Raw genomic sequence first — 12,286 nt, forward strand, 5'->3', positions numbered from 1 at the left:
CTCAAATCGACACCAGTTTGATTGACTTGATCTCAACCTGACCCAAAATTAACCCAACAAATACCTTATTCAATCGGATCTGTTTTGACCTAACCTGATATTAACCCGACTTGATTTTAACCCAGCATGATTTCAAACCGAACATAATTTTAAACCCAACCTATTATTGACCTTCCTATTTTTTAACTTAAAACATAATTGGTACTTCGATTCATGTAATTATTGTTTGTTTCATTAATCGTTAATTAAGAACTTTTTTTTTTTACTTAAACATAACCCGACCACATAAGACAATTATCAGTCAATCTGTCATTAGTTCATTACTTATCGTCTTACTTATGCTATGTTAAGTCGTCGATAATTTGATTTTAATTTGGCTTAAAGATAAAACTGATATAGAAACTAATCTAATGAGAAAACTAATAAGTGTTAATAACACAATAGAAAAAATGACACATAAATGACCTGATAATTACTCAATAATAAGGTAGTAATTCAATAGTTACTCTGGTTTAATATAACCATATTTGAATATCGAATTTGGTCAATCCAACCCAAATTTATCAAACCAAAAAAGTATCTGAATAAGAATTAACCCAATACTGAATTAACCTTATCCTAATCAAATTGAACCAAACTTAAACGAAGCTGAATCTAAACAACCTGACCCAAAGTCATATGTCCCGAAATTGGCAGAGTCAAACCCGTTTTGAACCCGATACAAATTAATTTGAATCGATTTCAGATTTACAAGTGATATTAGTAAGGAGTATGTACCGATTAAGCTAAGATTGACTTAGTGGCCTGTAGGGATGGCAGTGGATTTGACCTGGATCCGTGGATCCGGATCCGTTTTTCACGGATCTCGGTCTTCAAATTTTAGACCCGACGGATCCGGGTCCTGCTGAAAAAAACGGATCTGGATCCGGGTCTGGCCCCTAGATCCAGATCCAGATCTGTTTACCTGTCTTTTTTTATTTTTCAATTAAAAAAAAACCTAAAATTGTGTGTTTCTTTATTAAAAATGTTGATAATGTTAGTAGTGATAAAGATTAGCCCTTTCAAGAGATGAATTTTGGACGCTCATATCAAATACATCATCGCTGTTTTTTCACTAGCTCATTTGTAAAATCATACTTTTTTCGTTGTTTATAATTTTTATTTCAAAATGTAAGTATATAAGTTGGTTATTTTGTGTTTTTAGATTAGTTGTATAGCTTTAATATATGTTGAACTTAATAACCCCCGACGGAAGTTTGTAATGCATTTTTTTACTCAAACATCACATTTATTGCAAAAAATTAGGCAAATTATATTGGACCCGTTTGGACCCGGATCCGTTGGACCCGTCGGATCTGGATCTAGGTCTTCATTTTCTAGACCTGACGGATCCAGGTCGAATATGAATCCTTAATACAAAAACGGATCTGGATCCGGGTCCATCCGGACCCGGCCCAGATCCGACCCGTTGCCATCCCTAGTGGCCTGGTAAGGATAGGATCTTCCAACTTTGAAGTCAGGTTGGGAGTTCAATTTCTACTAGGGGTAGTTTAAAGATGAAATCCTGATTATTTATTCGTTTTAACATCACAAAATTAAAAGAGCTCGATTTGTTCCTTAAAAAAACTTTTATTGTATTATCCTTTAATAAATTACTAATTGGATTTCACTACCACTTAAATAATTTCATCCAAGAATACGTTAAATGGGGTTCACCTTATCCGACACCTCATCCGCTGCTTAAACTACACCATACCACATTTCTTGCTTCCCTCCATCAAGCATAACCCCATCTTCCTCTCTCGCACACTCATTGCCACAGCCACAATATCACCTTACCAAGCACCAAAACACAGCAAGCTTAGCAGCGGACACCAACAACACCACCTTCAACTTCTCCACTCACACAACATCGTCATCAAATCATCTCCCTTTCATCACCGATACAAGCAGTCACCCCATTGCTGCTATCGCCCCTCTTCCCTCATTGTCACCGGCCCACAACAACCAACAAACACAACAGTTGAGGCACCCAACATCCTCACGAGCCACCCACATCTATTGTAACACCAACAAGGAGTTCTTTTACAAGATTATGCGTAGGGGTGTTGTAGTGTATCTCTTAGACGACACTTCATTATACGACTAACTCAATTTGTAACACATATTTTCCCCCTTCAATTTATTAAAAAAAATCTTTTACAAAAATAGGTGTAGGTTTAAGATATTATGTGACTCAGGTTAGCTTAGTTCCTTAACTCATTAAGATGTTGGTTTCAGATCGAGTCAACCGAAGTCGAGTTCGAGTTGCTGGCGAGTAGACACATCGATCGCCAATCGCCACAAATTGTCAACCAATCACCTAGTTCGAGTCATTTTTTGAGAGTTGACCATCTATAAACACAGAAACTAGTACGAGAGTCTCAAAACCCAAGTCTTTCAACTTCTTCTTCTGGTATCGCAAAATTCAGGCGATAATGGATCGAATTCAACTTCTTCTAGTCGGACTTCCTCTGTTCTTGTTTTCCACTGATATCATCAACCTTTTTCTCTCTTCTCCTCCTCCCAAACCCTCTTCTCATCACCATCATCAACAACATATTGTTAAACCCTCTTCCCCAATTCAACAAACCCTAGATTTCCCATCTCAGGTTTGATTTTCAATTGAATTTTTGACGATTTTGTTAAAATTTTGATTCAATCTGTTTGATTGTTGATATATGTTTATTTGTTGCAGCAATCGAATGCTCTGGGTTATGGACATACTGTCACTATCGATTTCTGCTCCTCTTGCTCTTACAAGTAATTAATTCTCTATTCCTACATTTTTTGATTTATTTGGAATTTAAAATTTGATGCAATTTTGGATTGAGGCTCGGAATTTTGAGAGAGTGTAGTCAAATTATTTATGATTGATTATCGAGCTAGATTTTATTTGGGTTTTCGATATTATAATAATAGATGTTTGCATTTGGAAGTGAATTTTAGTTGTGAATGTAATTAGGAATGTTTGTAGAGGTTGGAGGAGGAAGACGGGCACGGACATACCGTGAGTTTGGGATGAATTTTCTTACTGTGAAACTTAGGTGATTGTTATGCATTTATAGGCGATTTTTAATGTTGGGAAATCCCTCATCTGATGCAAGGAAGTGTACTTTTCCGAAACTTGGGATACGGATTGAGATTTGTAGGGTTATTGCAACTTGTGATGGTAATTAGATTGGATCCCTTAGGTGCTGAATCCAGTGTTTGGATACATCTCAGCATCTGCGATTCCATGGGGGTTGGGGAGCTTTTCTTGCCGGACGGATAGAGACGTCTAATATTTCTTATTTCAGTGTGAATAATGTTTGGGGGTTGGGGAGCTTTTCTTGTTCTTCGTGATGTTAGGTATTCAGATTTTGGTGTGTACCTATTACTTGAGAGTTGAGTGAGGGTTAACTGATACCCTCTTAACTATTACACTTACCTCTTCTTAAAGCGGAAGTACCTCTTCTTACCCTATCAGGTTGTGAGTATTAAAGTCTGGAAAACTAATTACTGTATGAATAACCACTCTATCTGTAATAAAAATACCAATTATAGTTCTTGACGCGAGTGATTTGCTTACCTTACAAGCCGTTAGTGATTTAATTGCATTTTCTTTGACTTGTGGTTGCAAGTATTAATATGTACTCTATTCTTTAGTACTGAATCTCAACATCTTGAGTGTTTAATATACAGAAGTGTTGCCTTTTTGAAATGACTTGGTGACTTAGTGTTGCCTTAAGTGATGTGAACAACCTATTTAAATACATGTACAAGGTACACTATATCTAATTGAAAATTCGTGTTACTAATTTGTTGATCTGAGCCCAAAGTTCATTGACATGTGCATTCATTATGAACTTCAAACAAATTGAAGTATAATTACATGCTTCACAACTCAAGAAATTGGAGCAATGAAGTATTTTCAGCAAAATTGAGTGTTTCTAGTGTCGGTGGAGGCAGTGTGTAACAGGGAGCAACTTAACTGTTATGTAAGCTAATTTAAAGGACTATTATGATGTGGACAAATAATTAAAAATTTGCTTCATTTAGCTGCAACATATGATGAATTCATATTCTGATATCAGGATATGTTTTTGTATGTAATTGAATATGATTAGATTAATCTTGAGATTTAGTCGTAGCTTTAAGTTGAGGTTTGCAAGTTGCAACTGCTCATATGCTCTATTATCTTTTCTTTTGTCAGCTATTGGGTTTCATAATCTGTTTGAACTTTGAAGTCATTGTAGAACAGAAGACTGAGAAGAGTGAATCTGCTACAAGCAATATCATTACGGATAAACTTGAGTTGTGAAAAGGATAGTTTTCCAATACCTACTTAAAAAAATTGATGTGAAAAATATTTATTGCTGGTTGAATCCATTTGCTTCAATATCATAATTTTTTATCCTGTATTATATGTTAATTTTCCAATATCTACTTTCAAAAGCTCTAAATTCATTCAATAGTATCTAATCTCACTACCGTGGGTGTAAATGGAAATTCTAATCCATAATTTTGAATTTAAATGATTACTCTCTCACAAATAAGATTTTTGGGTGTTGATGATCTGTCACCCATGTATTAAGGCCATACTACATTATTATGCACTCAAGATACCATGTACAATTAACTTTTTAATAGACAAACTTAAAAAGTTACATGTCCCTTGAAATCTAACTTAATTCCTCCTATACAAGGGCCTAAGTAATAGGGACCTAAAATTTTAGACTCTTGATAGGAGCATACTTGACTCTTAAAACCCTTTAATTCTTTCTGTACAATGGCACCACTGGACAAGAGTATCCTATACACCTTAGCAATTTTTGTCTTCAACCTTTTCCTCTTTGTCAATAAGATATAGCACTCATAACTATAGATTGAACCTCGGTGGTATTCTTTTTTTTTTTTTTTTTTCCTTTTATTTATTTATTTATTTTTTGACACAAAATAACAGGATTGGCTCATAACTAGTTTAGTGGTATTCTTGATGCTAATAAGAAGTACTAAAGAGATAGAAACTATGGATAGAAGAGTAAAATTATCAAAATAAGTTCATATGACTATACACGTTTTGAAGTCCTGAAATAGGTATGTGCCAATGGTTTTGGTTATGGGTTTGTGTATGACCTTGCCTGCAGACCTACGGTAGTTTCTTTGAGCCAGAAAATTCTAGGCGCATTTGAAAATCAAATGTCAATTGCTATACCATCTATACAGCTTTGATACTAGTGATTGCTTTCTCTTCCTTTTTATTTTATTTTATATTTTTTTTTAATGTAGCAATTATAAAGGAAAATGGAGGGAAGGGAAAGGAGAGAGTTTTTTCATTACTAACAAATCTTTCCCAGTCTACAAACATTTGATTTGGTTAAAGGGAAAAGATAATGGATCACACCACTTCCCTTTTTTCTTCTTTCAGCCATGTCATATCCAGCTAGGGAAATTGGTAATTTCAACTCTGTGTGTGTGTGTGTTGGAGGTGCTGGTGCAAGCTTTTTGCCTCCCAGACTTCCTATGATAAGTGACTAAAGATGACTTTATTTAAGGAGTAGAATATCTAGGATGCTATTCCGGCTCCACTACTGATCCTATAGATACAGTAGATTTGTTAATTTTAAAGGAAATATGTAAAATGCTTTGCATCAAGCGCACTGCCAGAAAAGAACTGTGCTACTGCATAGTGGTATCTACTAGTTTGAATAGCAGAATGTGTTTGATGTTTTACATTATCCCTTATAAAATGTTGCAAGGACTTCATGGATATTAACTACTCATGGGGTATACATGGGAGCAAGATAGTGATAACTATAGAACTGTTTTGTGTTGCATTTCTTGTAGGCTCAAGAATCCACTCTTGAAGCTTTATTGAACATCATTATTTGCTCTCCCTTGTGTGTTTTTAACCATAGAGCTGTTTGTGTTTGCGTTTCTACTATTTGGGTTTAAGAAAATTTTCTGAGATCAAGCTATTTGACTGCATCAGGGGTACTGCTGTGGCAATGAAGAATATGCTGGAAACTCAGTTTCCTGGAATTAATGTTGCTCTTGCAAATTACCCTCCACCACCTCCAAAACGTATCCTGAGCAAATTAGTTCCCGTTGCTCAAGTTGGAGTTTTTGCCATTATAATGGCAGGTGATCAGATTTTTCCTAGATTGGGGATGACTCCACCTCCATGGTTTTACACATTACGTGCCAATAGATTTGGAACGATTTCTGCAACCTGGTTATTTGGGAATTTTATTCAGTCTTATCTACAAAGCTCTGGTGCTTTTGAAGTGTATTTTGACGGAGAACCGGTAAGTTGTTTGGTTGTTTACTGTTGTCATAAATTGGTTTTTTTGTTTTCTAAAGACTTCCCATTTCTAGTGACAAGAGGTTGCACCATATTTTGATTAACTTTCATATTTTTGGGAATTTTTCTTGGAATCTGCTGAGATTCCTTCACTATATTCATATATTGTGATTTGATGAGTTACAATTGTTTTATCTTAGTGAACCTGAAGCTTCTGTCTTAGTCATTGTTCTGTTCAACTATTATCACTGAACTCAACTGATTCTTGTTTAACTTCATTTATGCTGTGAATTTATCGATTAAAATTAAAATTAATTGATTAAATTTGTTTTTTACTCGTTAGAATTGATTTTTGATTCTATAAGCTGTAGTGAGCAAATATTCGAAGTCTTCCTCTGGGTCAGTGTGTTGATAATTCTGCCTTGTGCAAAAGAGCATGTTGGCTAATAGTTTCACATGCTTCTCGAATGTATGTTGTTGCTGATCACCTCTCTGTATTATTGAACAATGTAGGTGTTTTCAAAGTTGGCACAGCAAAGGTTTCCTGGTGAAATTGAATTGAGGGATCTTATTGGCAAAAAGCTTGCTGTAACTAAAATTGTGGATGGTGCAGGGGCAAATTTGTGGTCTTAAAGCACTCCCACCTTGATTTTGGGAAAAAGAAGGTAAGCAGAAAATGCGTGCCTTGGAGACAAACAGAACCTGGTTCTACCCTAGTATTGTTAACTGAGAAATTTTATAAGCCGGTACATTTTGCTTGTAAATTTTTGATTCACCGGCAGGAAATTGATCATTATCTGACTAATGTAATCGAATTTGAAATCATAGCATGTGCTTCAGTTTATAACATGATGATTATTCCTTTATTTCTATGGTATAAGCTTTTTGACAAACAAATGTTGAACTTTAGTATGTTAAGTCTTTAGTCAGTGAGACCTAAGGTCAGGGTTTTGGAAAGGCATTGTTGAGCCTTGTAGCCTCTCTATGAACACAGATATTGATGGAAATAAAAGTAACTTTTTGCTCATCGAAGTATATAGGAAAATAAGCAAGCTCAATTTGGTCTTCAATAAGCAAGCTCAATTTGGTCTTCAATAATAATTGTGGAAGTTGGTTGCGAGCTACGTACAATATGCTCAAGATCTGATCCTTAATACTCTGATAAGGATGCAGGTTACTCCGTAGTTCACTATTTGCGGAAAGCTGATGTCTGGGGGTCTATGGGACTCATTCCGATTGAAACTAGGGTGGTACCAACTTAAAAGTTCACAATTATAAAAGTCTTTATAAGAGGAAATGAAGACAAAGGTCTAGGGGGGGGAGTAGGGGAGGGAGGTTCCATTTTTTATACTACCCCCGGTCCAATTTACTCGCAACAAAGGGGTATTATTTGTGAGACATAAAATATTCCTTTGTTGCGAGTAAATTAGACCGGAGGTAGTATTAATTAAACATCATCTATATACCCGTCAAAAAAAAAAAAAAAAAAAGTTAAATCTTGAAAGGAAAACAGATATTCACATTTCTATCCCTTTCTTTCTCCTCACCACTCCTGTTTTTGTCTTGTTATCTAGGGGTGAGCAAACCGGGTACCCGGTCAAAATTTTAGGACTCGGACTTGGAATTGGTTGGAACCGGGTCCTAAAATTCGGAACCGGAATTGAAATTGGTTTAACCGGGTCCTAAAATTTAGGAATTGGAATTGGAACCACCGGGTACCCACTTATGTATGTAATTGTTAAAATATAATACAAATTACAATTCTTATTTTAATTAGGTTCATTTTTAGCGTTTAATACTTATATTTATGTATGCATTAAGCTATTTGTATTTATGTTAGGTATTAACAATACTTTTTTATTTTACAAATTATATGCATTCAACATATTTTAATTATTTAAAATTTATTTAGTTTATAATATATTGGGTAACCGGGTACCCAACCGGTCCCGGTTCCAAAAAGTTGAGAATTGGAATTGGAATTGGTTATAACCGGGTCCTTAATTTACTACCCGGAATTGGAACCACCGGGTCCAATTTCAGTTCCGGACCCGCCAGTTCCTAACCGGTTCCAATTCCAATTCCGGGTACCCGGAATTTTTGCTCACCCCTATTGTTATCTATACAAAAATACAAAGTGCTAACTCATCGAAACAATGATATCACGACTTAGGCCCTGTTCTTTTGAGCTTCTGGGCAGAGCAGAGCAGATTTCAGCAGAGCAAAGCAGAGCAGATTTCAGCAAAGCAAAGCAGAGCAGAGCAGATTGAAGCAGAGCAAAGCAGAGCCGAGCAGATTTCATTATTATTATTATTATTATTATTATTTTTATTATTATCATTATTATAATAATAATTATTATTATTACTAATATTGTTATTATTACTATTATTATTATTATTATTACAATTATTATTACTACTACTACTACTAATACTATAATAATAATTGTAATGCTTTATTATTGTTATTAAATATTAAATATTATTATTATTATTATTATTATTATTATTATTATTATTATTATTATTATTATTATTATTACTACAACTACTACTACTACTACTATTACTATTATTATAATCATTAAATTTTATTATTAAAAATTAATTATTATTAATAATATTAATATTATTAAATATTAATTATATTATTATTAATATATTATTATTAAATATTAATTATATTATTATTAATATTATTATTATTAATATTATTATTATTAAATATTAATTATATTATTATTAATATTATTATTATTAAATATTAATTATATTATTATTATTAAATATTAATTATATACTTCCTCCGTTTTCTTTTACTTGCAACACACCTTTTAAGCACGCAGTTTTAGGAGATGATTAGTGAGGGTAAATGAGCGATTTTATCAATATAATTTTTACACGAAAATTAGAATAGAGTTAAGTATCATTTGTAAAAATTATAATGAAAAATTTGTCCATTTACATTACATAAACCACAGCTCAAAACACGTGCCACAAGGCTGTGTTGCAAGTAAAAGAAAACGGAGGAAGTATTATTATTAATAAATATTAATTATTATTAATAAATATTAATTATTATTAATAAATATTATTTATTTATTTATTATTATTAAATATTAATTATTATTATCATTAAGTATTAATTATTTATTATTATTTTTATTAAATATACATTATTATTATAATAATTCAATATTAAGTATTAATTTTAAGCAGAGCAGAGCAGGGCAGGGCAGGGCAGAGCAAATTGAAGCAGAGCAGAGCAAATTTCAACAGAGCAAAGCAGAGCAGAGCAAAGCAGAGCAGATTTCAGCAGAGCAAAGCAGAGCAGAGCAGAGCAGAGCAGCTCTAAAGAACGGGGCCTTAGTGACAACATAGAGGCAACCTTACCGATTTTTAGCCCATAAAAAAAAAAGTTAAATTTTGAGTTAGTATTCTTAGCAATGCCTCTATTTGTCTTCTTGTTTATCTTTATTTGAGTTAAAAATAATATAAAATTAGATGAAGTCCGTGCGATGCACGGGTCGGTCTATTATATTTTAAAAAAATATTTTTCATATTTATGTGATACATTTGTTATTTTATTAGTTGTACGTAATATATCATTTTCTCCGTATTTGTTTTAAAATATTAGATAAAATTTCTAATCTCAAAAGATAATATTTCGTATTTAATTAATGTAACCATTAAAGTCACATTGGTCAATTATGCTTATGTGGCACTTGAATTATTTATTAAATATAACTATAATTTATAATCCTACGTGGCACGTTAACTAATCTTAGGTGGCATTGTAGACACCCATTTGTGTCTCCCCAAAACCAAACCCAGTGATGAATGCCTTGTGCGTCGTGTCATAATCGAATTAGGTGAAAGTGATTCGAAAGTCAAGTGTCGCGGTTTAGTTTTAATTAATTTCTTTTCTCTCTGTTTTTGAAAATGGCTTTATTTATTTGAAAATATCCATTTCAGTTTATTTTGGTCCTTGATAAGGGTCCAATAATGGTGTAGATGGATGGGGCTCGAAGAGACCTTTCCAACGATATATTATAAGCCCAATTCCGATGAATATTGAGGAAGTTATGGCCAAAATACTAAACTGGGCCCGGTGCTTTATTTTAATACGGCCCAATGATCTAGAGGAGGGCCCAATATTAATTGTTATTCCTAAAGTTATTAGGATTAATTATAGTTTTCTAGAAGTTTCTAGAAAGTTCTTTTTAATTCTAATATTGATAGGATTAATAATTAATTATCTTTAAAGGTTTTTTTATTTGGAATAAAATATTGTTTTATTATCTTAAATACGTATCTTATCTTCTGTACGGATTCCGTAGATCAAGTTGATTAAAGATCGGATTCCGTGTAAAGATAAAAACGCGCTTATACAGGCTGTCGCCAGACGACAAGTCTGTCGCCACGCGACAGACCCTGTCGCCGCACGACAGACATTGTCGCGTCGCGACAGAGTCCATTCCTGGCGACAGCGTGGAGTTTTATTCCTTATCGAATTCCGTGTTTTTCTGGATTATTTTCATTATAAATAGCGTCCGGATTCCTGTTTTCAGAAGGATCAATTATCAATCATCAACAATTAATTCTCTTTTCTCTCTTGAGCACTATATGCTTTCTTTCTCTCTTTTCTAGTTTTACAATATTCCGCATACATTAGACTTAGAGTCATCTAGCCAAGTTCGAAGTTGCCTTCGCCCTAGACGTGCAAGGTTTGATATTTTCTGAGGGTTTGGTCCAAAACTAGTCTAAACTTTATTTAATTTGATTTCAATTTAATTCTTTGATTATTCTTTATTTATTTTCATTGAAGTTTACTAACTTGTGTATTTTGTTATTAGAAAGAGGTACGAGGCTTCAAAGTAAGTAGATTAGCTTACTCCCTATTTCTTTCACAATGTAGATTGCATGCTTATTATTGTTTAATATTCCTAGTATCATGTTAGGATGTTATTTTATGCTTTCTAGAATCATGTTTAGGGTGCCTCTTATCTTTTCTAATATCATGATATCATGTTAGTACCATGTTAGGTTTAAAGCTTTGATCTTTATTGCTTAGTGACATGCTAGGGTTTGTTATTAATCTTGTTAGTATCATGCCTAGGATCTTGCTATTATTATCAAGCTTTATTATGCCTTATCATGCTATCATCGTTATTGTTATTTTGTTTATTCTTATGTTGCTTGATATTATATTATTATTGTTATTGCTTGATCATGCCTTTTATGCAGGTTTAAAGGGAATTTGTACTTGAAATCACGCTTAATAAGATAATTAATAATTTGGTTTAGGCTAATGTGATTTTAATTCAAGTGATCGCCAATAATAGTATTATTTGTGCATTAATTTCAACCAACATAGATAAACAGGGTAGGATCAATATAATGTTTGTATGTTATTCGAAAAGCGTGCATGAATACGAGCAGAACAAAGTAGAGGCCTATTTTTATAGGGCGGGTCCTTTCTTTTGTAGATTGGATTCGTACCCTCATCCCCGGACCCTGTTTGGTTCAAGACCTTATGGAGTAGTTGATGGTCCTTTTGGATTGTCTTTTGGGTTTACAAGTTCCTAAAACTTGTTGGCGACTCTTTTTTTTTGCTCTTTGTCTTTCCCTTTGGAACGCCACCGTACTTTAGTGTATGATCACAGTGGGGTTCAAGTTTGGGGTTATCATAACGCTTGAAATATTCCCTCCAGTTTTTTATATGGATCAGTAAATCACAGGTGAAGAGCCTTAATTTCCAAAAGATTTGAGCAGATTTGGTTGTAAGGAAACGACCAAATTGAAAGTTCGGAGCGAGACCGAGCAATGAACAGCAGCAACAGTGGTAGAAATGAAAAAGAAATCTGTCGCCAAACGACAAGGTTTGTGACACTACCTCGTCTCGACCGTACTTCGCCGCTAAACAATCTCCCTTTATGTTGAGACATCGCCAAAGAAT

At 33.7% G+C, this 12,286-nt stretch overlaps 1 protein-coding gene across 1 annotated transcript; it reads left to right on the plus strand.

The window, feature by feature from the left end:
• The first annotated feature begins 2,199 nt into the window (after window positions 1-2,199).
• Window positions 2,200-7,345, plus strand: LOC145598916 (selT-like protein). Its single transcript, XM_081655319.1, has 4 exons — window positions 2,200-2,651; window positions 2,738-2,802; window positions 6,014-6,329; window positions 6,839-7,345. The coding sequence occupies exons 1-4, from the start codon at window positions 2,478-2,480 to the stop codon at window positions 6,956-6,958; spliced, it is 675 nt and encodes a 224-aa protein (XP_081511445.1). The 5' UTR covers window positions 2,200-2,477; the 3' UTR covers window positions 6,959-7,345.
• Window positions 7,346-12,286: the final 4,941 nt, after the last annotated feature.

This window comes from Chenopodium album, chromosome 20 (genome assembly GCF_948465745.1).
Source record: "Chenopodium album chromosome 20, dcCheAlbu1.1, whole genome shotgun sequence".
Classification (NCBI taxonomy): domain Eukaryota; kingdom Viridiplantae; phylum Streptophyta; class Magnoliopsida; order Caryophyllales; family Amaranthaceae; genus Chenopodium; species Chenopodium album.

Bases quoted from the DNA above. Each gene is read 5' to 3' on its own strand.
- LOC145598916 (XM_081655319.1), top strand. From the start codon at position 2,478: ATGGATCGAATTCAACTTCTTCTAGTCGGACTTCCTCTGTTCTTGTTT. The intron at 2,803-6,013 runs GTAATTAATTCT...TGACTGCATCAG, and splicing joins TGCTCCTCTTGCTCTTACAA to GGGTACTGCTGTGGCAATGA. The intron at 6,330-6,838 runs GTAAGTTGTTTG...TGAACAATGTAG, and splicing joins TGTATTTTGACGGAGAACCG to GTGTTTTCAAAGTTGGCACA.